Source organism: Drosophila arizonae, chromosome X (assembly GCF_054131065.1).
Source record: "Drosophila arizonae isolate 15081-1271.41 chromosome X, UAZ_ARI_1.0, whole genome shotgun sequence".
In the NCBI taxonomy this organism is placed as follows: domain Eukaryota; kingdom Metazoa; phylum Arthropoda; class Insecta; order Diptera; family Drosophilidae; genus Drosophila; species Drosophila arizonae.
Genome location: NC_142927.1, coordinates 19,311,039 through 19,337,787, shown reverse-complemented (window position 1 = coordinate 19,337,787; position 26,749 = coordinate 19,311,039). Strand labels below are relative to the sequence as shown.

General features: G+C 39.1%; 1 protein-coding gene across 1 annotated transcript; it reads right to left on the bottom strand.

Moving 5' to 3' along the window:
- Positions 1-20,819: 20,819 nt before the first annotated feature.
- Lztr1 (Leucine zipper like transcription regulator 1) lies at positions 20,820-26,650 on the bottom strand. Its single transcript, XM_018016895.2, has 5 exons — positions 25,744-26,650; positions 24,255-25,673; positions 24,004-24,179; positions 23,424-23,602; positions 20,820-23,358 (listed from the first exon to the last, which is right to left on the bottom strand). Exons 1-5 carry the CDS (start codon positions 26,478-26,480, stop codon positions 22,954-22,956), a joined length of 2,916 nt encoding a protein of 971 aa, XP_017872384.1. The 5' UTR covers positions 26,481-26,650; the 3' UTR covers positions 20,820-22,953.
- Positions 26,651-26,749: the final 99 nt, after the last annotated feature.

Below are 26,749 nucleotides of genomic sequence, written 5' to 3'. Positions count from 1 at the left end.
CAGCATTTGAAAATAATTGATGCCTCTAATGGCTTTTGCTGGCTGTGCCATAAATAGGCATTGGCCACGGCATGGCAATGTTGGCCAATATAAACATGGATAATACGAGTAAGGCATGGCGTTGGCCATGTGGGCTGTTGTTGTTGGGCTGTATTTTCGGGGTATTTGTGAATCTGTCTCTCGTGAAGTGAATGCATTTGGCATTTTGTGGTCACTTTGTGGCATCCGAATGCATTTAGCCTGATCGCAATTCGCAAATCGGTTTTGGTGCCGCTTTGCTGGCGATTTGTGCACTCTATGGCATTTGGCATGCAATTGTGGCCAAAAGCACTCCATGAACGACTATTTACAATCAAATTGATGGCTGGCAATCGGTTATGCGAGTAGCCAACTGCCGGCTAACAGCTAACAGCCACCAGCTGCCTACTGCCACAGTGAAGCCCCATCCAAATTACGCTCCGCTTAATTTGTATGGAAATAACTCAACTCAGCTGAATAATGGTAAACTTACAATTAACTCTTAACCAGCTTTGGCGGACATTGGAAAAATTGATTTTATTCAATTTGTGCCCATAATGCGTATAAATATTTATTTAACATACTGTTTATGTGCTCAAAACACAGCTAACATACTTCAATATGTTATATTTGCAGTTAACACTACTTGGGTTATGTGTACTTGACATACATTAACATACATAAATTTAACAGGCTTTCTTCATTAGCTTACTGTTATGTAAAAGTCACCTGACTGTTAAGTAAAATTGAGGTAATGTTAAGTGAGCATACGTAAACTAAACACACATACACATACTAACTTCCATTCTGTTAAGTAAAAGTAAACTAATTCTACTGTTAAGTAAAAGCACTGTAAAAGTATGGCAATGTTAAGTGAATATACCTCACATACTTAATACTAACATCCTTGTATTTAACATATTTATATTTAATATATACACTGCTATATATCAACTTAAACTTATATTTAGCATATCTTCACATATATATTCTTATACTTAGCTGACTTATGCTTGACTTATATATTAATATATATTATATTATAATTATACCTTCTTTTACGTAACATATAAAACAAACGTACTTATATTTAACTTACTTAATTTATTAATACTTACACTTGATTTACTTACACTTATATTATAAGTATGTGATCTTATACTTCACATACGTATACTTAACATTTCTGCCCATCATCTTATTTAAGTATTCATGATATAATCTTTTGTAGTGTAGTGATACATATATTGGATATTTAACGGCTCGTTTCAGAGTAGAATAAAAATTTAAATTTCTGTTACAAATAAACGTTTGACAGTTCGTAGCTGGATAAATGATATATGCTTAAGATATAGTACCAGCGCTTGAGTCTTATAAGGGAAGACATAAGTCTCTCTCTGGCACAGCTGCTCGGCGTATTTATAAGCATTTTGTATGCGTCTCCACAGAGCTCGTATAACGATATAATTATTTTTCTTTTTCCTTCGTTTTGGGTAGAAAAAATATGGAATAAATAAGGGAACAAAAAGCGCTGCATACTTTCATGCTGCTCTATAAAATATTTAACGTGCTTTTCATTGTCTCGATGGTCGTTGTTTTCACTGCTTGTTGTTGTAGTTGTTGTTGTTTGTTGTGTGTGTGCTGTTGTTGTTTTGTCTGTTTATATGCATAAATTTTATTACACATGTGCTTTTGTTTATGCGACGCAAAAGTTAATGCAACATAAAATTTTCGTTTTTTATTTATCACTTGTTGTTCGTCTTTTATTTTTATATTTTTCTGTTTTGAGTATATCCCATCCATCCCGGGGGAGTGCAGGCTTACAAAAAAAATAAAAGAAAATAGACCAAAATCAAAGGGAAATACAATAAAAAAAAAAGTAAAATTTATATAAATATATACATATAGATGGGAATGAAACACAAGAAGGACATGGCAAGCACACAATAAAACTGCCACACACATGCCGCACACACACACACACATTCAGAACTGGCATAAACCACAGACGTGGCACGGCGTGCCACGCCCACAAGGCCATGCGCATTCATATATCACAAATATGCTAAATCAGCATATTTGCGAGTTTATTTACAAGGACATTTATAAAAATTTACGGCCGTGCCGTAAATTGCAGCCGCCGGGCAGGTCTTGAGATTTATGCCTCGCCGATTATATCAAAAGAAGCCACGCCACACCCTCTCCCACTCCCTTACTCCCTCACTCATGCCCTCAGCGTCGGTCTCTTTCACACTCGCATCTGCTTATCGCTAAGCAGCGATTTCTCACATAATTCAAAAGTCGTTCCATATAAAACAAGGGCTGCCAGACGTCTGAAAAGAAGTTGAGCCGGGTCAAGCCACGCGATGCGATGCGATGCGAGTTTAGGGAGCGAAAGATGTGACCCAATTTAGATAGGGTTAAGTAGGCGTAGCTCGATTCAAGCAAATGTCACGGCAGCTTTTGTGAAATTATAATTAAAGCAGCTCGCACAGCTGCACGAAGGGCCAACGTTTGTATGAAACGCTTACAAATGCCAAAGTGTTATACGACACAGCCATTATGACAGCCTATGATCCATGCTTGCTCCATGCAATTAAAAAATGTTATACTGACCTTTTTACGTGCCCATTCATAAGCATTTGACAATCAGATTGTCATAAAGTGAAGTTCATTATACTTCAACTGTTATACAGCTAATAAAAAATGTCGAACTTTTATAACAGCACACATTAAAGTCAATTGTTATACAGTTTTGATTGAAGGAGCTCACATGTGCAGCGAATTTAATGTACATACTAATAAACTGTTATACTGTTCGCAATCAAATGCGCTCTTTAGAGGAGCCCATATACTTTAATCTGTTATATAATATATGTTATATTGTTATATTTTATATAGAACGTAAGCTTGATCCGATTTCAATGTGACTCTTATTCGTATGACAATAAACTGTTATACTGTTATATGTATAATTGCACGTAACATTGGAATGAAATGTTGCACTGAAAGAGATAACGTATGAAATAAATTCAATGTAAGCTTAATATTGGTATAAATTATTACTAAATAGATTACTATACTGTTATACGATTATGCTACAGAATACCTTTAAGCATTCTATTAAAACTATATGATAAAAAATACCTTTAAACATTCTATTGAAACTACATATATAATATTCTACTTCGACATACTGCTATACTGTTATATGAGTTTTTCTATTGTCTAAGCATAAACTGTTATACGCTTTTCATCTAAAGTCAGCTCAAAGACTAAATTTTGGCTACAGACTTTAGTAAAGCTCTAATTCTGTTACATGTATTACTATATATTTTGACTCTTATACCAAGTCCGAAGCACGTAACGCTTAAATATTATAGGCATGATGCTCTTTATCTCTGAGTAAAATTCTGTGGGTGTTTATTCTATTTTAACAAACATTCTTTCTAGATGACAAGCTCTGATGCTTTTTATCTCTGGGTGAAATTCTGTCTATCTTTGGCTTATCTTGGCTAAGATTTTTTCTAAATGCCATTGGCTTAGATTCTTAGATTCTACATAGATCTGTCGAATTGCAGCTCATTGTGCGCCTTGTAGATCTAGATGTCTGAGATCTTGTTGTGCAGAAGCAGTGAAACCCAAGCGGAATCTATGCATTCATTTGGCTAACTTTGGAGCGACCTTCTCAAAGAGTCAATGGCTGCCCCTTGCCACTTGCCACTTGCCGCTTGCCACTTATTCCCGGGTCATTCATCATTGATTACTGTCATGCTTCATCTTCGTCTGTGTCTTCATCTTAAATCAATTTTGTTGCTGCTGCTGTTGCAGCTGCTGCATGGGGCCGCTGTACCGCTGTGCCGTTACACAAATATCATTGGCGTTAATCCTTTTCTACATCATCAAACAATTTCATCAAATAAATCTAAAGTGATTTGTATTTGTCACACAGTTTTCAACTGCTGCTCGTCAGTCGCGTTGCATGCCCCATGGCGTTCTATTGCCAACATGTCTGCAACATTTTCAGCTTTGACTTCAACTTCGACTCCCAGCTCCAGCTCCAGCTCCCAACTCCAACTGCGACTGAGAGCAGCGAGCTCCAGCTGCACGCTTCGTCTGATTTTAAACGCTGTAGCATTTTATTTATTTTACTTGACTTATTTTTTTCAGCTATTCCTTTTTTTTTTTTTCTTTTTTGGCTTTCCTTTCTTTTTTTTTTTTTTGGTACGTTTTTTGCGCTGTTGCGCTGACTGCTCGCTGATTGACTGCCATTGCTGGAGTCAGCTGCCCCGGCAACCAAAAGCCGTGCCACATGCCCACATCATTCCCGGCAGCATCCATCGCAGCATTTGCAGCATGTTTACTTTGCTACATTTCTCATTTAATGCCTTGGCAATGACGTTGACTCGCCGGCTCTGGCGGTGATTGAAAAGTTTGTTCTAGCTAGCATCGCAGTGCATGAGGAGCCGTCAGCCGCGTGCAACGCGCTGCACTCTCGCCACCCAAAACTTGGCTGCGGTGAGCTACTGTTAGACTTGCCACAGCTTCCTTTGCTTTAAGATTGCAATCAAAAATGTTTACAGCAAATTATATACAATAAGCATATTGTGTGACCAATGGGTAAATCAATTGCAATAGCACAGTAATATAACCCTAATTTTTATTGTACCTGTAAATTATATCCTTGCCATTATAAATTGCAGGTATATCATATCTCACAACTTCCTCGACTTGGCCTAACTTTTGCAGTTCTTCTTCTGTGCTGATTGCCATAGCAGCTACGATTTCTTCATTGCGTTGCAAAGCTCTTCCGTATCTTGACTAGGAAAGGGAAAAGAGTCTACTCCTGCCCAGACTTGGCAGCCTGCACTGCAGCCACAATAACGATCTACTTCACGATGTGGATTAACAATTCAGCCAGGATTTTCATTGAGTTTTTAGTCATTCGACAAGCTTAAACTGAGCTATCTTAATTTTTTTTTTTTATTTTAATAATGTTTATTAAAGCTATGCGGGGTACTCCAGTAACCTGTTTGTGAGCTTATTATCAATTAATTCCGTCCATTTGAGTCGGAATCTAGTTATTAATGCTAACAATAATAGCTGTTACAATTATAAGCACACATACATACATTCAAAGGGCAAATCTCATATAGATGCATATATTTAATATGTATATATAATTTATAACTTATATGCAGTCGAGTTTCGACAATTTTCGATCGCGATAAGTCGATAAAAATTATATCTCCCTTTTTTTAATTTCAATTATTTCTGTGTATGTCGAAAAAAAATTGATAAACTGATCCCGAATTTTAAGTTGCGCTTTAATAATTGTTATATAAGATTTAATAATGATTGTATGCACATTTGACAAACATAAATTGACCGGTAATTAAATGGTGAATTCTGTTTAACATTTTGAAATTATAGTCTTATTGCTGTATTCAATAAGTACATAAATATATGCATCTAAAATACTATCAATATTATTTTACATACACTAGAGAGAGAAGTTTTAATTTTAAGTTGTAGTTTTTTAATTAAGTTAATTTTTGTAACTTTTATTTTTAACTTTAATTTCTATGTAGAAAAGGATAATGTTTCTTGTACTCCTAAATAAAAGATATGTCAAACACAACACTTTTCTATACCATAAATCGATTAAAAATAAATATTAAAATATTAAATATTACAAATATATTACTCTTTAGAAAAATACTATCACTATTGCCTGCATGACAGAGGAAAAGCAAAGTATATTAAGCCTTTTTCATGTCACTTTTTCTATGGCTTACACATTCGTTGCATCACTCTGCAAGCAAACTGCCATAAGTATATTTTTCTATGATCATTTTCGAAAATTTTCCAATGCATATGGCATGATGGAAAATGTGTTTACTTTCAATTAGCATAGAGACGACACGAAGCCAGGCACTCAATGGTTACTCTTGCAGCAAGTTTTCAACGCAAAATGCGCTTTGATAGCCTGTCAGTGTGTGTGTGAATGTATGTACGTGTGTGTGTGTGCATGCACTTGACATTTTCAATTTGCTGGCCATCAAGCGCCAACTATGAATTGCAACGTTAACGCGCCCAGCAAACTTCATTTTCTGAGCTCTCAAAAAAAAAAAAAAAAAAAAAAGAACAGAGAAAAGAAAAACGAAAACAAAAGCAAACGAAACCAAACAAAAAAAAACATGAAATTACTTTGCTGTCCCTTTGGCATTTGACAGGCGGGCGAGGGGTAGAGCTGAACACAAGCCCGAATTCATATTATTAATGGCCATTTGTGTTTTGGCCGCATTAAAGTTTCCTTTTGCAGCTGGCCTTAAAGTCGGCCTGCAACATTTATGGCATGCACAATTGAGTTTGCCAGAGGAGTCACAAAATGGCCGCGAGTCAGCCAATACGCATACACACACACACACACATATACACACGCACACAGACAGACACAAGCAGCAAACAAATAAATAAATAAACCGTTTGCCGGCTTTGTGCGCATTGTTCGCATTGTTGTTGTTGTTGCTGTTTGTGTTTGTTGCATATTCATGCGCGCTAAAAAGTATGCAGCAATTGCGCTTGCACACACACACACACACACACAGACACATATACAATATGTATATATATGTACATGCAATATATATAAATAAATAAACAAATGCCGCATACGGCCGACAAACAGAAATGGAATTTGCTGCGGATTTAACTGGGCGTATGCGTAATTTTTTATGCACATTCACAAAAGCGAGAAGTGAGTATATTCGTTCTTTGCACTGTCCGTCTGTCTGGCTAGCCGTCTCACTGTCCGATCCGTTCGTCTATTCAGCTGATGAAATTAGGAACTTATACTTGGCATCAAGTTTCAAGATTTTCTCGATACGCCCACTGGGGGCGTGGCAAAGCATAAAATACAGAAACCAAGGTCGTTAAACTGATAGAGAATTGAAATTTGAAACCTACGCTTGCATTATCAAGTGTTCGCGGTACGCCCACTGGGGGCGTGGCTAATCAGAAAATGAATTCCTGGTATTTTAGAAATCCTTGACATGTGTAGAGAATCGAAATTTGGAATTTTTACTTGGGTTGGCAGCTCGAAATCACTATGACATAGTGGACATATCAACGCCCATTGGAGGCGTGGCAAATAGAGTAAAACCATATTTTCCATTACTTAGGCATGAACATACGGATATACAAAGATCGTATACATACCTGCCTAATGTGTGAGCCAAACAGATAAGGATAAGACAAGGATAAAAATATTTAATAGAGAAGAGTCTTATAACCACAGCGATTAAATAAGAATACGTAATAGACCTATGCTGAGCCTTACAAGCTCAGCAATAGACACAATAGATCTAAGGGCTGAAAATATGCATGAGTATATGACTATGAGTATAAATACCCGGACTCAGAGGAAGGAAGATCAATGGGTAACTAAACACAATCATAGCTAGGAACTTAAAATTTAACGGCTCTATTGATAGGCCTAATAATATATATATATATGCCAATTGGGGGCGTGGCAAATCGGAGAGTGGATCTGACAGCGTTTTTGCCTTAAATGAGTACTCTGCAGTCGGTAGGGCCCGACTGCAATGCTCTTACTTGTATTTTTCTGCTCTGTTTGCCAGGCCTGCCTGCCCGCTGGCGCCTGCCAAAAACTTGTGCAGCCACAACATGTGGCAAGCTTAGAGATGGCTCTGCACTCACACACACACACACACGCACCCATAGTTTGCATTTGGCGTGCATTGCAATTTTCTATTTGGCAACTTTGCTATTTTTTTTTGTTGTTGTTGTTGTTGTTGTGGTTGTTGTTGCTGCTGCTGTTGCTGCTGTTGACGCCTACGCAGCCCAAGCGCTGCATTTGAATGTTGCATTTTGGAAGCTGGCATTGTTTGTTGCACCATTGTTGGCAGTCACGCTTATTGCTGCTAAAGCACAAGACGTGAGCGGCTCTCGAAAACGCAGACGAACGCAAATTCCCATTAGCGCTTTGCCATTTGACTGTGCCACAGCAGCTACCTTAAACACCCTTAAGCCCCAGCCACAGCCTCAGCCACGCCCACACCGCCAGCCAGCTCTACAGAGAGCAGAGCACAAACAAAACGCTCGCAGCTCCGCCCAGCCCCACCCAGCCCCACCCAACCCCGCCATGTCCCGCTCACCGCTGGCAACTGTTTTTGTGGGATAAAGTTGAGGCGAACATATGGCCAACTTCGACTTTGACTATTCATATTTTCGCAACTATCACTGTGCATGTGTGCGTGCGTGTGTGTTTGGGTAAGTCTGTCTGTGAACGTGTTTGCATAACAAAACTAACATTTAACAATAACATTTCCTACGCAACGATGTCGACGCCAAAGCTGAAAGGATAAACATTTTGCGCTCATCGCATGTTATGCGCTTACCAACACTGGCCGGCCTTGAGCACTTTATCAAGCATTCTGCAAGCGCTTTTCAATATGAACCATATTCAGCTTATAAATATAATATATGTATTTTGTCTATAATAAGTGTAATTTAGTCGTTTACCAACACTAGAATATGCGTTATGAGAGCTTACAGCAATCTATAGTTTTAGAGTTGCTGAAAAGCTTGCCTTTTATAACTAATTATACACATATATGAAAACCTGTTGATGTTCTACTAGAGTCTAGAGTCTAGAGCCTAGAGATCGAAAACTCTATTAAAAAGTAAAATTACTTTAAACTCTCAAGAAATTATCAGATTATGGAACAATAGTATTGCCAAATAGTAGCTTTCTTACGATTATATGTAAGGGATATAATTCTAAGCTACTCAAAAAAAAACTTTAATTTCTTTTATGCATAGCCATATCAAATCTTTTTTTTTTCAGTGTATTCGCGCTTCGGTCTAGCAAGCAAATCGCATGTCATTCTTGTTATTTGCTCTATGGTTGAGCTTTGATTATCATATTTCTTTGTGCGCTTCTGCATGCCAGAGACGCCCCGCAACCGCCTGGCCGTACGCTCGATCCATCTGGCATTTACTTGGGACTTTCAGTGCTACTTGAAATGCATTTTCTATTCATTTTATTGCAATGCCTGCGGCTGTGGCAGCCTGTGAATAAAGTTTAGTGCAACATTTTGATGCGTTTTGAGATCTGTCTGTGTGGGTTTCTTTAGAGCTAAGGGTGTGTGTGTGTGTGTGTGTGTGTGAATGCCTTAGGGAGCGGTAGCCGTGGCGTATGCGTAATATGATTTTTATTGGCTTAGAAATAGTGGAAAGAATTTTGGCTACAGTCAAAGCAGGCGGACTGAATGCATATTTGCCAATTTATGAACGAGACGCGCACAAATTACCAAGAAAAATAGACAGAAAGAGAGAGAGAGAGAAAGAGAGACAGAGAGAGCTGGAGTCGGAATTGGACTTTTGTGGCCTTTGTGGCACAGCTGTCCATCGACTGTCAGGGCTTTATGTCTTGGGGCACTGTACACATGCAGCAGGATGAAAACATCGTAAATGAGAAGAAGCAGCAAGACAGACAACAATTTTATAGCCAATTATTGAGCTTACAAATGCGCTACATAAACATTTGAGGATATAATAAATTATTAGATGGAATTCGACAAAAGTTTTCAATGCTAAGCGATTGCTTGAAACGACGTCAATAGATTGCTAGATTGCAAGTGCTCGACTAATCGATAACTTTACTTTTCGATAACAGATATGATATACAAATATGAAGAGTAATCACTGATTGCTTAATTATTAAAGCCTACATTTATCAATAAAGCCTTCATTTATCGATAACAAAGTTATTGGGTGAATTCACAGTTAATTAGCAGACATATTAGGTTAGGTCTTCAGTTATCGATAAGTCTTCTTCACTGATTAATAACAAAGCTATGAGTTGCATATCTATAATTGAGACATAAGGTAAGTGATGTTATCGATATCACTTCGTCACTGATCATTAACAAAGTAATTGAATTGAATTATTAGCAAAGTGATATCGATTAACTAAAATTTGCATTTATCGATAAAATAGGTTACTCTATATAGACGTTATTTCCGAGACTGTTGATCGATAATAAGTTAACAGCTTTAGCACAAAAAACAATTAAGTCTTATTACAGTCAAGCCTTTGCCAGACATTTCCTAAAATAAAATACAAATATTTACATAAAAGCGCAATCAAAAAATGTATAATACAATAGAAACATCAATCAAAACTTGTACAATTTTCAGCTTCTCTCTACATACATATACACATGTCTGAACACACATACATGAGCTTTCATTAACAATTCAAGCAGCCCTATACCATTTTGTACGCTCTTAACTTATAAATGTTTCATTAAAATTGTCAAAAAAACAAAAAAAAGAGAGAGAGATAGAGAAAGAGAAAGAAGAGGGAAGAAAAAGTATTTTATGTGCAGCTCAAACTCGAACTCAAGCTGAAACTCAAACGAGGGCAACGAAAAGTGGCCAAGGCAATGAGCGCAACGGGAAGGGGAGGGCACACAAGTCAGTTGAAAGGTCGCCAGCTGTCAAATTATGAGCAGGAGCGAAAGAGACAGAGCGAGCCGGAACGAGGGAGCATCATAAAAAGCATATTGTTTTGGGACCCAAAACTGACGGCAATTCGCCTCTCACGCCCATTGTCCAGTTGCTCCTGCTGCCTCTGCTGCCTCTGCTGCTGCTGCTGGTGCTGCTGCTGCTTGTCAATAATGTCAACAATGTTGTTTGTTGGTCCATAAATTACAAGCTCTTTCTCTCTACCTTCTCCACCTACTCCACTGCACGGTTCCACTCGAACTCCGCTTTTTGGGGCCAGCGAACGCAGCGTTTTATGAGTGCAGCTGGTGCCGCCGTTGAGCCGGAAGCAACAGCGGCCATCGTATGACAATTTGTAATCAACCGATGCATCAATACCCTAACTTGTACATACATATATTTATATGTATTTGATTTGTTTGCTATATGCACTTTATTATGTATGAAATTACGCTTAATTAAAGCAAATATCATATAAAGTCTCTCCTAGTACTAGCTCTGATCTATGCAAAAACAGTCTGGCAACGCTATGCAGCAATATGGGCAGCATGGCAAATGATATGAAGAATTTAGCTTAGGCACATAAGTGTATAGATATTTGCATAGCTATTACAATGAACTTCAAACTAAACTTAGTTTAGTTTTATCTAAATATATGTGTATTTTATTTATTCAAATTAAATTATAAAATACATGCAAAAAATACAAAATAAAATCTGGACTCTAAAATTATAGAAATACAGTAGAATCCGGTTATAACGACTCCGCTTATAGCGTCTTATAGTGTTATAGAGACGAAAATTCTGGTCCCCAGTTAAACTTCTATGATCAAACGTATACGGTATACCGACGGTCCCTTAAGTGTCGTTATAGTCAGATTCTACTGTATTAGGAAACAATATTTCTACAATTTTAGACTCCAGATTTTGCTATGTTTTTTAGTTGTTTTGTATGCATACTACTCTCATGTAGAAAAACAGCTTTATTGCCAAAGAGAAAAAAATTAAAAAATAATAATAATAATAAAAATAAATATATATAAATAATAACATATAAGGAAATAAAAACTTAAGCAAGAACTTTAGACTACTCAAGATATTGCAAGATTACGTTTCCAATTTGCTACACCCCAGAAAGTCGTAATACACGATAATTCTAGGGTATGCACGAGCCAATTTCTCTCGCTCTCGCTCACTCTCTCTCTCTCTCTCTTTCTCTCTCTCTCTCTCTCTCTCTCTCTCTCTAGAGCGAGCTAGAGCGACGAAATGGTTGATGTTACATTTAACTGTCATTTCCACATATTAAAGTTAAAGCTGATGAATAATACAATGTGTCCTACATTCAAACGTACATCTTGCTACATAACTAAAGCCTTTGCAGGACTCCAGCTAAATTCAAATTTGAATCTGAACTTTTTTAGCACCGCTTTTATGGCTTACTTTTGGCAGAATAACAAAATACTTAAAAACAAAACTGTATCCACACATTTTATAGTCTCTGTGTGTGTGTGTTGCATTTTATGTGCATGCGACCAAGAAAATATTTGTTAATTTTATTGCCTCATCATACTAAAACTTGATTGGAATATAATATATATATATATATAAATATAAATATATACATAGCTAAATATCAATCTATAAAATATATTAAAAAAAAAAAATAATAATAATAATAATAAGTGAAATTTTCTTTTGTGTGCGCCAAGTTTTGGCGAATTTCTCAAGTTTGTCGTTGTCGTCCTTGTGAGTTCCTTGGGCAACTGGCATAAAATGTTTATGATGCGCCTAATTAGAAGCGAGCAAACTTTGTGTGATTCGACGCCAAGTCATAAAAAAAAAGCGAGCTAAACCAAATTGGTTGGGCGACATATTGAATTAAATATTCAATCATAAGAACAAAAGGCAAAAGTTGCCACGCAGCTGGAAATCCATCCAGCTATACATCCATTCAGTCAGTCAGTCAGGTTCTTCACCCACCCAGCCAAGCACGCAACCACCCAACCACTCAGCGATGCTCCGTTGCTCCACTTGCTTCAAGTGACATTTTATGGCTGTTTCGGCAGAGATGTCGCGACATCGTCAGCTGAACTTGATAGACAATTTTGAGTACGTCATAAACATTTACCGTTCGACGTGAGCCGAGCCCCAGCTGGAGCTGGGGTAGCCCAAGCACCCAAGCCAAACAGCCAAAGAGTCTTAACTGACATTTCCATGGCAATCAGTGCGCCTATCGACACATGAGCTCGGAATGCATAAACTACCAAACGCAGGCAACTTTCACTATACACAAAAGTGTTTGCTTCTACTTGACTGACTGATTGACTGACTGACTGAATAACTGACTTTCTGATTGATTATCCGCATAGAGCTCAAAGCACAAAAGCTGGAAATTCAAAAAGTTTTCTTTACTGTTTTCTCATCCCAGAAGCTAATAGCAAAACAAACTTTTGGATTTTTGTTTGATATAAGAACGCGTCGATCTCAAGACCCATTAGAGCTAGAGAGTTGAGAGTTTTTTCCTAGATCGCTGTGTAGTACGCACAGATCGAGCTTGTATCAAAAATTCGTTTAATATTTTTGTTTTAATAGGAACAACTTATTATTATTAATTAGTCTGTAGACCATACTTAGAGACACACAGAAGCAGACAGGCTATAATCTAATCTACCGAAGTGTTATGAAGGCTAAGGTTTACATCTATGGATTAATCTTGAGCCGAGCAAAGCCCATGCGATATCTATATACATACCCATATATTTCTTCGCATAATAATACTTAATATATTTTAATTTCCCTCATCATTTCCATCGCCTTAATCTGATCTCTTGCCTATGCCTTTACTTACAGCTTCTAATCCTACAAATCGCTTTGAGAACCTTAAGCGAGTCACTCCGCTAATGCCATGTGTTGCATGCAACATAATTTGGAATCGGTCGTGCATTATGATTGCAATTTTGGTAAGTGGCTGCAACGCAATTCGCAGTTTAGTGAAACGGAAATCTTTGCTACGACTACCGACTGTTGACTGCCTCCTGCCAAATGCTTCAGCTCCTCGACATCCTCTGCATATGCATGGCATGTAATTATTATTTTATGGCATACAATTAGGCGCTGGGCGGAAATGCTAGCAATGGCACGGTGCGTGCTACGTGAGCAGAGCTCACACAACCAGTTACCGTTGCGCAATGAAGCCCCAAACCCAAGCAACAACGACCGACCCACCAATCCCTCTGGCGCCCCCGTTGCGCTCCCTACTTCCGCTTGTCCCTGTGAAGTGGCTTTGTGAGCTTTGCTCCTGCTGTTGCAGTTGTTATTAGTTATGTCGGAGGCAATTAGCCAAAATAATTTGTAATCTTATTAGGCACACACACGCACACAAACACGCACACACACACGCACAGTCTTGTCTATCAAATATTACGGGCAGCACCTTGAAGAGTTTGCTCAAAAGATACGCATCTCACACAAGCTGTGTGTATGTGTGTGTGTGTGTGTGTGTGTGTGTGCGTATGTGTATGTGTGCGAGCGATAATTACATGCATGAAAATTACAATTTAATTTTGTGCTTTATGCTCATCATGCATGCATTTGCCATCGACTCAAGTGAGGGCAATAGAAGAAGAAACTATTGCATGTCCGTAGGCGCTTGCCTTGCCACGCCCACGCCCATGCCCACGCCCACCTCGCCCTGCAGCAGTGAGCTCAGTTGAATAAGCTCCATGGGCAATAGACAGTTTTATTTGAAAGCTTAACATGATTAATTTAGATTCAATTGATTCAATTTATGCTCCGCACATTTGACATGCCACAGCACATGCACACACACACACATGCACACATACACACGTTTGTCATGCATTCTATGTAGCGAATAAATTCTGTCATTGGCTTAACAGTTGCTGCAACATTTAATTGAATTTAATTTATCGCTTACTCAAATGCAATTTGTACATTCCACATGATTATTGTTAGCATCTTAGTCATTTTAGAGGATGCTAAACATGTATAAGTATAGGTACACTTGCATGCATACATATGTACATGCATACATAGCTCGCAAATAACTTCTAACCGTTTGCCGATATCTCCAAATGAGTGTATTTTACTCTCACGCTAAGAAAAAACTCAGAGAGCAGCCGATTGTGCACGATTGAGTGCATTTTAACAGTGCCGATTGCGTCGGTTCTTCAACGAGCTCGTTAGCGATCGGCTGCAACCGTTTTTGTTGTTGTTTTGTTTCACTCCTGTTTGCCGTCCCTTCGCTTGAGTTCAATGAGCACAAAGTCATTTGTGTATGTGTTGGTAAATATGCGACTGCTGCGTTCGCTTGAGTTGAATGTGTGCATGTGTGTGCGAGTATGAAGAAGTTGCTCTGCTATATGACTTATTGAGTCTCATTGCGCGAACGTCACCCCCCACACGAACAGATCAACTCAGGGCTCTCAACACAAAATGTGTCTTTTAACAGTGCGCTTAACAGAACACAAAGAGAATGTTAGAGTGAGAGCGAGGGATTGTTAGTAGGAATGGTCAACTGTTATTTTCAAGCTACGCATGTGAACAACATGCAATGTTGTTATATCATTTAAATCATTATCATAATGTTATGTCTATATGTGTATGCATTCAAATAATTTTTATATTATATATTATATATTATATATTATATATTATATATTATATATTATATATTATATATTATATATTATATATTATATATTATATATTATATATTATATATTATATATTATATATTATATATTATATATTATATATTATACATTATATATTATATTTTATATATCTTATATTATTTGCCACCTTAATAAAACGGTACATAATTTCTATTGACATTTTTCGATTTGTTTTCCACTTTAGCAAAAGTCTTCCATAGTCAATAGATTATTATTCTTATAATAACAAATGTTGAATAGCAATTCATTTTTCCTACGAACTTTGCTGTTTTATTCCAATTCTCTAAGAATTCTAGCGGCCTACGTACATATGCCAGCAAGCCAGGTTAATGTGAGATTAAGTTACCTAAACTTGAAATTGAGGTATGAGTAAATAAATAGTAGCTTAGAACAGCTGTCTGAAAAACGGTTTCAAATTACTCTACAGCTGCACAGCACCGGCTTGGGAGCTCAAGAGGGACAATTAGTCGCACCTAACCTAACATTTCATACATGACAGCCAAGTTGGTAAAATATGTTGCAAGTGCACACATGATATGTATATATATATATACATATGTGTGTGTGTTTACGTGGCTAAAGCCTACCCGAGAGTCCCACTTATTAGCAAGAGCAGCTCATATAGAAGATGAAATCCCAACACACACACACACATACACGTGCCCTCAGCTTAGATGGAATGAGAGTTCGTCCTTTTACCGTTGGCTGTCATCGTCATGCCGAATCCACTGAGCCCCTGAGCAGGCAATCATTTGGTCCATAAAGCACACGATGCGCCCAAATGTCATGTGCCAAACGGATTACAACACGTGGGAGCTGAGTTCCGTGGCAGAGGTGGAGACAGAAGGGGATATGGAGGTATAGGTGGAGGGGTGCTCGGCTAGATTTCATATAAAAGTTAAACGACAGAAAAGGAAGCGTTGATGCTCCGTCCGCAAATCAGTTGAACCTGCTCAACATCAATCCCAACCTCAGCTCCCCCGACATTAGTGTATCGTACTTAACAGCAAAACTATGCACTGAACTTTAACCTTTTCATACACACTCGCACACACACATACAGTGGCAACTAGTTGATGGAAGTGTCATAAAGTAAATGAAAACTATCGCCCGCCATAAAGCCGATAAGAGCGGTTCGCACAAGACCAAAGCACAGTCCCAATCCCCATCAGCCTGTCCCATATATATATTCGTATATATTCGTCAAATGTCCTTCAGCGAATGTCACACGAAGCGTCTACTTAGCTTGCAAATGGGCCTTTAAACACTTGCTGACTGTACCCAGGCACAACTGTACCTGTACCCGTTATCGAGCATTCGATAACGCTTCCATGCAGCATGCAAAACGTAATTACTTTATATTGCATTTCTCTCTCTGTCTCTCTCCCTCTCTCTGTCTGCCCAATTAAACTTCAATTGCCAGGTGTTGTTTTAATACCACCACGACGTCTACAAGCCACTGGGGTATATCGGCTCCCCAGTAGCGTCTGTGCAGAAACATTAAAGTGTTGTACATTTTTTAAATCTAAAATAAACTTAGAGTCACTATAAATAACACTTGAGAGCAAGAGCCTCACTCATCGAGAAACTGAAAATTGATGGTTTCTTCAAGGAAGAAACTTTATCTATAAATAACTTGAATTAAACAACTTTGTATCAACAAAAATCTTATATAGAATTTCTCTCTCCGCAACTACCTCACTCTATCTGAAATATGACAAATGAAGTAAGAAACTGATAACAGCTGGAATCTTAGATGAATGTACAATGTATGATATCAAGTTTCTCTCTCATCTGAGTTCAAGCTCTCTTTCTAACAAACAGAAAACAGACTGAGCAAGGAACTTGAGTCAGACATATTAACTACGCTCTGTCTAGCCAAGAAACTAAGATCAAACTTAAATACAGTCGAGTCCCAATAATTCGAAATGGCAAGATTTTTTTTTTTTTTTTTTTTTTTTTACACAGAAATTCAAATCATCGAGAAATATCGACAACAAATTTTTTCAAGGAGATAGCATTTTTTTCGATCTATCGCGATTTTCGATTTAGCGAGGTACAAATATTGTGACTCGACTCCACTTGAATTAAGATAACTTTTCTCTAGCATCAAGTTTCTCTCTAATCTAAGCTCAAGTTCACTCTTCTTTAAAATGAAGGCAGATGAAACAAAAAACTTTGAGCAAGTACATCAGAGAAAAGCTGAAATCAAACTTTTTATCAATTTACAATGTGTTCAATAAAGATTCTCGCTCATCTAATTTCAAGCCTCACCTAACTGAAAGAAGTAGGAGTAGTTATATCAGGTTTATCAAATAAAGCCCCTAGCTACACTTCCCGCGCAGGATATTTGATAGTCTGGCACTCTCATGCGGCACACACGGCATATTTGGACGCTTGGGGCGCAGTTTTTTAATTAAACTTCTCTCTATGGGTATATGCAATGGTAAATGGTAGGATTGAGTTGTGTGTGTGTGTGTGTGTGTGTGTGTTTGTGTGTGTATGGGAATGCCACCAAATTGATGCCTTTAATCAGGCAAGCTACTTTAATGACACTTTATGAGACGCGCTCCGCACTGTGGCTGTGGGAGGCAGCGCCAATCGTTATCCCCATAAATTAATCGAAGTTGGTCAACGAGGAAAAAAAAGGAAAATCGAAAAGAACTTTGAAAAATGCCACAAGTCAATTTAAGTAAAGTTTCCCGCAGCCAATACAAGTTAACCCTTTGTCAGCTGTGGGGATTTAAGGGTTGGGGTTTCGGTTTGTTGTTGTTGGAGTTATTTCTTTCTTATTTTGGGTGGGGGGATGGGGACTTCAATTGCCATGAAATTTATGTGTTGGCGCTCAGCGTGAACTTGAAGCGCATAAATCCACATGAAGCGGATATTAAAAAGCATCATGAAACGAGCCGCAGCCACCCCAAAAATAAAATCCCCCACCCCCAGCAGCCATACCCCTTTTTTTTTGTGTGTGTGTGTGTAGGCCTATTACCAATGCCAGCATATAGACATATTATATAGCTGATTGACTTCGATCGCATTTGGGCTTTGTTGGCTTAAATTATGAACTTAGAAATTGACAGGCGGCAAAGGAATTTTCTTTTCTTTTTTCCCTTTTGCCGCTTCCGACAAGGAAAAGCGAGAAACAGGCCGGCAGACAGACATGGGCATGGAATTAGCTAGATAAGAGATTGGGGTAAACTATACGTATATAGAGGGAAGAAAGGGCACCCTACTTGACTCCATAATTGAAAACTTACAACGAAACTTATTCGAGGAATCTGCCAAAAAGTTGAAAGTTGCTCAGGCATGAGACAGGCTGAGTGTTTGAGTGTATAATATGATATACATACATAAACCTATATAGTCGAAAAGCAACAACTTCTATAACAGTATTAGCTCACCATCTACCCAATGTAAATTGTTCATATCCAATGAAATGCTCCCCATTACAAATCATTTCAGCCTTGTCAAAATTACGAAAAGTTGGGAATACGTCAGAGAAGCACACTTATGCAATTTCAGCTTGGATATTGAAGAGTAAAGACTCAATGCCCCGAGACTTGCACAGTTTAGATAGTTTTCAAATAATTTAGCATGTTGCCATGGCAATAAATTGAATTGTCAGTGTAGGCCCTGAGAAGCGTGCACTTACATATATAACTGTATCTCTATCTGTAACTGTATTTCTATCTATAGCTGTAGCTGTATCTGAAACTTTGACATGCACAAGGCCAACACACAGACTCCAGCTCGTACTCCAGCTTGTGATGTCTGTAGAGATGAGCGCGTGACAAATTTGAAATGTCAATTCGATAGTCAGGAGAAAGAGCGGTGAGAGAGAGAGAGAGGGAGAGAGAGAGAGAGAGAGAGAGAGACAGCCAGACAGGCAGAGAGAGAGTAAGAGAGAAAGTGTAGGAGAGAGAAACAGTGACACAGAGAGGTAGTGAGCGATTAAAAATGAGAAGGACAAACGCTAAAACAGAAATAGAAAATGAGAGAAAGTTTTGAGAGAGAGAGACTGAGAGAGAGAGAGAGAGAGAGAGAGACAGAGACAGAGACAGAGACAGAGACAGAGAGAAACAGAGACAGAGACATAATGAGAGAGGCAAAACTATGACAGAGATGATACATAGATTAAGATAGAAAGTGCGGGAGAGAGAGAAAGAGAGGGAGATTGAAAAAGAGAGAGATATAGATAAACGTGGCTTTATCATATAGCATGCAATATTCCCAACATTAACAACTTTACAACAACGATATCTGCTCGTGTCACGCGGCCAGCTCTGGTGCGTGCTGGCATATTGAAACTGTGCCCAAAAATGCTGCCTGCTTGGCTTCAGTCAGCTCATTCATTGCCTGGAGCACTTCGGTCTCTGGCTCTGGCATATTTGATTTTGTAATTTGCATTTGATAAGCAGGCAGCAGGCAGGGGGCAGCGGGCAGGGGGCAGCGGGCAGGAGGCGGCAGGCAAGACGAAGGCGAGGCGACATCGCTCAGCCGCACGATTCGGCTTTGGCTTTGTCCTTGGCAGCCTTTTGTTTTGTTTTAATTCCATCGAGCTGTGCTATCTTACATTATCCATCGAGCAGTTGCCGCATCCTCTGCTATCTCAATGCGCTGCCAACTGTTTGTTTGTGTACAATTTTATTAGGTATTTGTATTTCTACAATGCTCCCAGCATCCCAGCTACATTAGCACATTCTCTCGACTATGCGTGTGTCTGTGTGTGCGTGTGTGTGTGTGTGTGTCTGGTTGAGTGTTAAAGTTTGCTTTGGCAAATTGTTCCAGCTTCCAGTTGTTCCAGCAAAAATTAAAAATACCCAAGGGTACAGTGTGACAATCGAATCCATATTAGGGGTATTCCCCTGGGGAGCCGCCCAACTACTATAGCATAAATGCCAAAAATTGAAAAGCAACATTTTTCTCATATATATTATTATTATTATTATTATATTATTATTATTTCGCATACCAATTGTATATTTTATTTAGTTTTGTATATGAACTATGCCTAATACAAATTAAATATGTTCAATATGTCTTTAGATTCGATTCTATTCGTGCAGCTGGCTTGCCCACTCTCATGGGGATACAAATGGGGATTACAAACAAACTATTTGCTTACAATTTAAATGAAACGATTCCATATTGTGTGGCACTCCAAAAATGTTGTATCTATCGCGGATGTACATATATCTACATACACACATACATACATACATATCTATGTGTTTGGCTTCTATACGTTTGGCCTCGGCTTTCACACGTATCAAAAGACAAATTAAAGTTCTGAGTTCAAATCGATTCGATTGGGAACCGATTCGCAGTCTTTCACTATCCGACAATTTCATATTGTGTGAGTACTTGAGTGGAATCGTTCATGGTCTATTTCTATTTAATGCTATTTAAAGCGTTGCACATGAAAAGCTTCATGCGAATGGTAATTGAGGTGCTTTGATTGTTTGACTTTCATATTTTCGATTGGATGCGTCAACTATAAATTGTATAACACTGGCTGTTCAGTGTTGGTTAATTATGGGCAACAATGATTATATACTATATATAATAAGCGTTAATACAATTTGTGTATATATATTTATATATCTCTTAATGCATATATTTGTCTCGCAAATTTAATTTCATATATAAATAATAAAATTGCAAATATATCTCAAATAAAATGGCTTAGAAAACAATAATATTGCTTATTAAATGTTAAACTCAATAATATAATAATAATTACAATTATTAATACCATCAACATGACGTTTTAGAAAGAAACAGCTATCACAACTCTGTCCTAAGAACCAAATAAATTATTATATACTTTATCGGCAAGAAACATAATCATTTCTAACTACCTCAAATAATATAAAACCATATTCAATTTACACATGACATACAAATTTGTTGCTGATCGCGTTTATCGTTATTTCAATTTTATAAATCGTTAACTGTTTGTTTCTTCTTTGCTCTATAATTGTTGTAATTTTTTTATTTTTGTCTATTGCTTACGCTTAATTTGAGGTCTTTGATTTTCATTTATTTAATTTTAATATACATATAAGCCCAATAGGTGAGGTGGTTATTGGATACAAACAATTGTATCTCCATATGGGGTATACTATGAGGTTGGAATTCAGTGCGATTATTATTTAAGGCTTGATAAAAGTTGCTCTGCTGTTTGGCATTGCAATTGCTCACACTCTTGCAGAATGTTTTTTAATTGATTTTCGTTCGATTTGTTTCGCATTTATATACATGCACATATACATATGTATATGGATATATATACATGTATTATTATTATAATTTTTTTTTTTTTTTTTTTACATATATGTATTAGCTTCAAGCTTGGACATTCAGTTAACTGATAAGTCAAATATAAATAAACGAAAATTATGTAATCAAATATTAGACAAGTTTATGGCCTAGGTACATATTGTGCATATCCACATACACATATACATATATGTATATATAGTGGATAGAAGCATATAATCATACACATATATATACACACACAGTTATGCTATACATATATGTATATGTATATATATATATACATATGTCTATATATTTCATACAAACATCTTCACACTTCCAATGACTCACACAATGCGGCCAGCATTTGATAACCATTCAATGATTCTTATGAATCGTACGTACTTGTCTGTTCTATACATATATAATTCAATATATATATATACATGTATGTATCTTGGCAGCATCAATTATAACTATGTATAAAACTCAGTACAATACAAATACAATTTCCATACGACTTTCATTTCAATATCTTGCCTCACCATTTACAATATCGATCAAGCAATTTCCTGCTTCGCATTTTAAGATCATTTCACTTCGCTAACAGAAAATCTTCAGATACTGATCGCATAGTTATACAATAGTAATCCATACCCTAGGCTGAACCGGCTTTCCTACACCATCCTACGAACTGCTGAACATTCCTCTAGGTTCTATGGCATTAAATTTCTATCCAGCTATCTATCTAAAGTAGATTCTAACCTGGATAATAATAATTCCTACAAACATATTTTTACATTGAAGCATTTGCATCATTTAATGTATTAGTACAGTAAATTGTTCAGTTTATGGAATAGATATAGCATAGAAAGTATTTTGGAAACTCTTTAGTCTAATTCAAGCTTTATAATTGCTATTGAATTCACTTTACACAATTCATTTATGGGAAACATTTAGGTTTCTTCATTAACTTGCAGAGCAAATATACAAACAGAATAAATATTATTATTCGCTAGAGAACTCTGACCTACGAATCCATTTAGTTCATTACAACTTGAACAGCTATGCACTACACAACTATCCCTTAGCCTTTTACCTAACCACGAGAGAGCAATGCCTCTCGCTCTTGCTCTATTTGCACTATCGCTATCGCTATCTCTGTCGAATTCGTTTCTTTGGATTGTCCATTACCCGTGCAATGCAATGGGTATGCTTTGTTTTGTTGGGTTTGTTTGCTATTGTTAGTGATGGTAATGCATTAGGCAAAATACGAGTTTCAATTGGGATTCGATGAGAGGAAGCATGAGGTTGCTTGACGATGTGGAAGTGGATGATTTATTGCGCTACCAACCGCTACTACTGCTCTACGTGCTACGTCCGATTTGCAACCAGGCGAGCAACAACTGCAAAGCCGGCTGTAGCAGCACTAGTTTTCAGATATCTGTATTGATATTGATGCGGGTCAGAAACTCGCCTTGCGAATCGGCCACAGCGCGTATTATCTCCAGCAACAGTTCGCGCGACAAACCGGCTATCTTTGGTAGCCTGGCCACCTTGGCAAAATCTTTCACAATTAATTTCAATGCATAATCCTTGATGTCATAGATTTTAGTTATATCGGACGCCTCCAGCGTTTGCAGCACATTCTCTGATGTTATATTATGCTCCAATGAGTATTTGCAGAACGCATGCAAGCGATTATTCGATAGGCCATAGAAACAGGGTGCCTGGAACAGATAGAGTGCATCCTGCGGCGGCATCTTTGTCTCTCCATAATATATATAGCGTAGCAGCGAGTGAAACGCCTCCAGCGAGGGTGAAATTTCGCCAATTTGTATCTGTTTGGGAAATAGAGTGATATAATTAATACACACTTTATAGATTCGTATAATGTAAAACTTACATTGACTGTATTATCCGGCGGCATGAACGAGCGGAACATGCCCTGGAAATAGGTGCAACGGGCTGATAGGACAGACTTATGGGCCGGTATCACCTGATCATCCAGAATCAGACTTATATCGCAGAAGTCCTTGCCCGTTGTCTCTAAGAACATGGACAAATCGTGCTCCAATGTGGTACCTAAATATATGTATATGCATCGATACGGATTAGTATATGGATTTCAACTGTAGTTACCCGGCCAAGTCCGAGCGAAATCATTTATTGTTTATTGAATTTTGTTCGTTTAGTGTTTCACCAATTTGTCACATAGAAACAGCAGTTTTTTTTTTTTATACAAAGCTTACAAACTTAGTTCAAGTCCGAGCCGTCAATAGGAACACTTGACCATTCACATCTCAATTCCATCCCATCCAGGAGGCACATTCATTGTTAAAAAGTTAGTTTAAATATACGTAGATAGGTTCAAAAGCAAAACAATAAACCCGGATCTAAATGCGAACTTAAGGCGTATAAAGATCACTTTTGCGACAAATCAGGAATATATACCAGATATACACATACCATGTGCCAACACTCACCAATATTCGACTCAAAGCTGGTGTCCATGACCAGTTTGCTGGGATGCAGACGCTTGCGTATTATCTCGACCAGAAGCGGCTTGTCTAGATCGCTAAACTCACTGGACATGACCACATCGGTGAAGTTCTCGTCTTTGATGATGAACTGCATGCAATGATCCTTGATGATTTTAATGCTAACGAATGAATGAATGACGAAAGATGGCATTAATTATCGAACAACTAAGCAAGTCGCAATGCTGGAAACTCACTTGTTCTTTTCCGCATTGTAGAGAGCCTCGAGCACGTTCATCTTATTGATCTTAAAGTCCAGATACTGTATGCAGCCCTGCGCCAGACGGGGCATTGTGAAAAGCCCAGCCAATTGATAGATGTCCGTGATGAGAATGATGATGTTCTTGTTGTAGGACTCCTTTAAGTCAATGCGATCCGTATATATGTAGTTGAGTATGATTTCGAATGCTTCGGGCGAGGCATGTGATAGTCGCACTTCCAGCATCGGTGTACGATCGGCGCCAACGCCCGTATTCAAAGCAAGCGCATCGACCTGGCCAACGCCATAGAGCTTTTCCATTTGATGCTGGAGCGCCTCACGCGCCGACAATATCTTGTTCCGCAAATACTTAGAGCGTGCTGCCACAAAGGCAATGTGGGCCAGAATACGCGTCTCCTCGGCACCCACCACAAACTGGATATCACAGAACTGTTTCTCGTGAAAGAATTTGCCAAAGTCATCGCGCAGCGTGCACTTTGGATAGCTGGAGAACTGAAAGCGATAGGTATCGCCGCGTCGCACGCTGTTGTCAACGGTGCCGCCAAAGATGTACATGGCATCGCTGATGACGGCCGAGGCATGGAAAACGCGTCCCGATGGCACATCCGAGTTCTGCTCCGGCTGTATGACGGACCATACCTGCGAGTCCAGATCGTAGCAGTGCAAATCATTTGGGAGCATGGAGTCAGCCGAGCCGCCGAAAACATAGAGGAAACGATCATGATGCACCATGGTGTGGCCATAGCGACGCGATGGTGGCGCAGAGGTGGCACCACGCAGAACCGGCTCGTTGGAGATGCGACGCCAAGTGCGCGACTTAAAGTGGAACTCAAACAGAGAATTGGTGATCTGCAAACCACTCTGGCCAGAGAACACATACATACAATCGCGAGCAACAGCAACGGGAAAATTACAGCAAGTGGGCGGACGATCACCTAGCTGTTCTACCTCTTCCCACTGATGATTCTCGCCCGTCAAATTCAAAGTCCACATATCATTCAATCGTGCATTGCCATCATAGCCAGCATAAATCCACATTTTGTTATCATAGACGGCGGCACCATGCGCAGAACGTGGCACTGGCTGCCTGCCGGAAAACTTCCATTCCACCCACATGGCGCTGAGAAACTTATACTCAAACAGATCATTCTTGTTGGTCAGATTCGAGTTGGAGTGAATGTCGCCTGTGTAGCCGCCAAAGATGAACATCGAGCTGCCCGCCACAACTGCCGAATGATGGTAGCGCGGAGCTGGCGGTGTGCCCGTTGCGCATGCACGTCCCCAGGACTTATCCTTCACACCGAACCTAATCAGATCGTTGAGCATGGTCTTGCCATTGTCACCGCCAAACACGAACATGGCATCCTTGTAGGCAACCACAGTGTGCTTGCTTCGTCTGAAAAAGGAAAATGTATATGGTATTTAGTCAAGTTGCTCGATCTCTCCAAATGGGTTCTGCTACTTACTTGGCACCGACAAACTCCGCACACTCAAGCATGCGCGACCACTGGTGCGTTGCCGTATAGGTGCTGAAGTCGACATTGAGCGCATTGCAGCTGTAGCTGCCTGGCGAGTTGACTTTGCCGTTGAAGCTGCTGCAGCTGCCATTGCTGTTGGAATCGTAGGCGATGCTGCTGCAGCCGGATGGTATAACAGCCGAGGTGGTGCTACTGCTGCTGCTGCTGCCGCCGGCACCGTTGCCGCGGGTGCTGCGCATGGAGCTCGATGTGGACATTTTTAGATGGTTGCGTATATGTTGAGCGTCCAAGCAGCCAGCCGTTGATGCACTCTTCCGCGTCTTAGCCCGCTTCCCTGATTTGGACTCGCGCGCTGTCAGGCCCTCAGCGCCAGAGGCAAGTGCCTGCTGTTGCTGCTGCTGTTGCTGTGAACTGTTCGCCACGCATGCAGGACAATAGACGGTAGCTGGTGTGCTGCCACCACTTGCACTAGCACTTGCACTGCCACTGCCACTGCCGCTACCGCTGCCGCTTCCGACTAAGCCACAAACCGCACTTAGACCACTCGATATTGAGCTGGAGCCGTGGCCGTAACTGGCTCGGCTTAGCGCTCCAGCACTGCGGCTGCTGCCACTGCCACTTCCTCCGCTACTGCCGCTGGCCACGACAACGCCAACGCCAACGCCTCCGCTTGGTAGATCTTCCGCAGAACCATTCGAGTCTGCGCCAAGTATGGACTTAAGCATTAAAGCATTACAGGTGTAAAATCTCCTTCGTTGGCTTATCTTGATGAAAATTGCGTTGCAGGGCAGGGCCTTGCTCAACTCAGACGCTATTTGCGAGATCTCTTTTCACTACCTCTGCAGGTCAAGAACTAGCGATGGACCATTGAGACATTTCCAATACAAATATATTTTTCTTATGGATGCATTCAGTTTTTGTTATCGATAGTATACATATATCGGCAGCTCATTCATAAAAAATGGGCAATTCAAATACATATAATGTCACAAGT

Coding starts and splice junctions, on each gene's coding strand:
- Lztr1 (XM_018016895.2), bottom strand. CDS start 26,480: ATGCTTAAGTCCATACTTGGCGCAGACTCGAATGGTTCTGCGGAAGAT. Junction 25,674..25,743: donor GCGGAGTTTGTCGGTGCCAA/GTAAGTAGCAGA, acceptor TTCCTTTTTCAG/ACGAAGCAAGCACACTGTGG. Junction 23,359..23,423: donor CGCCGGATAATACAGTCAAT/GTAAGTTTTACA, acceptor TTTCCCAAACAG/ATACAAATTGGCGAAATTTC.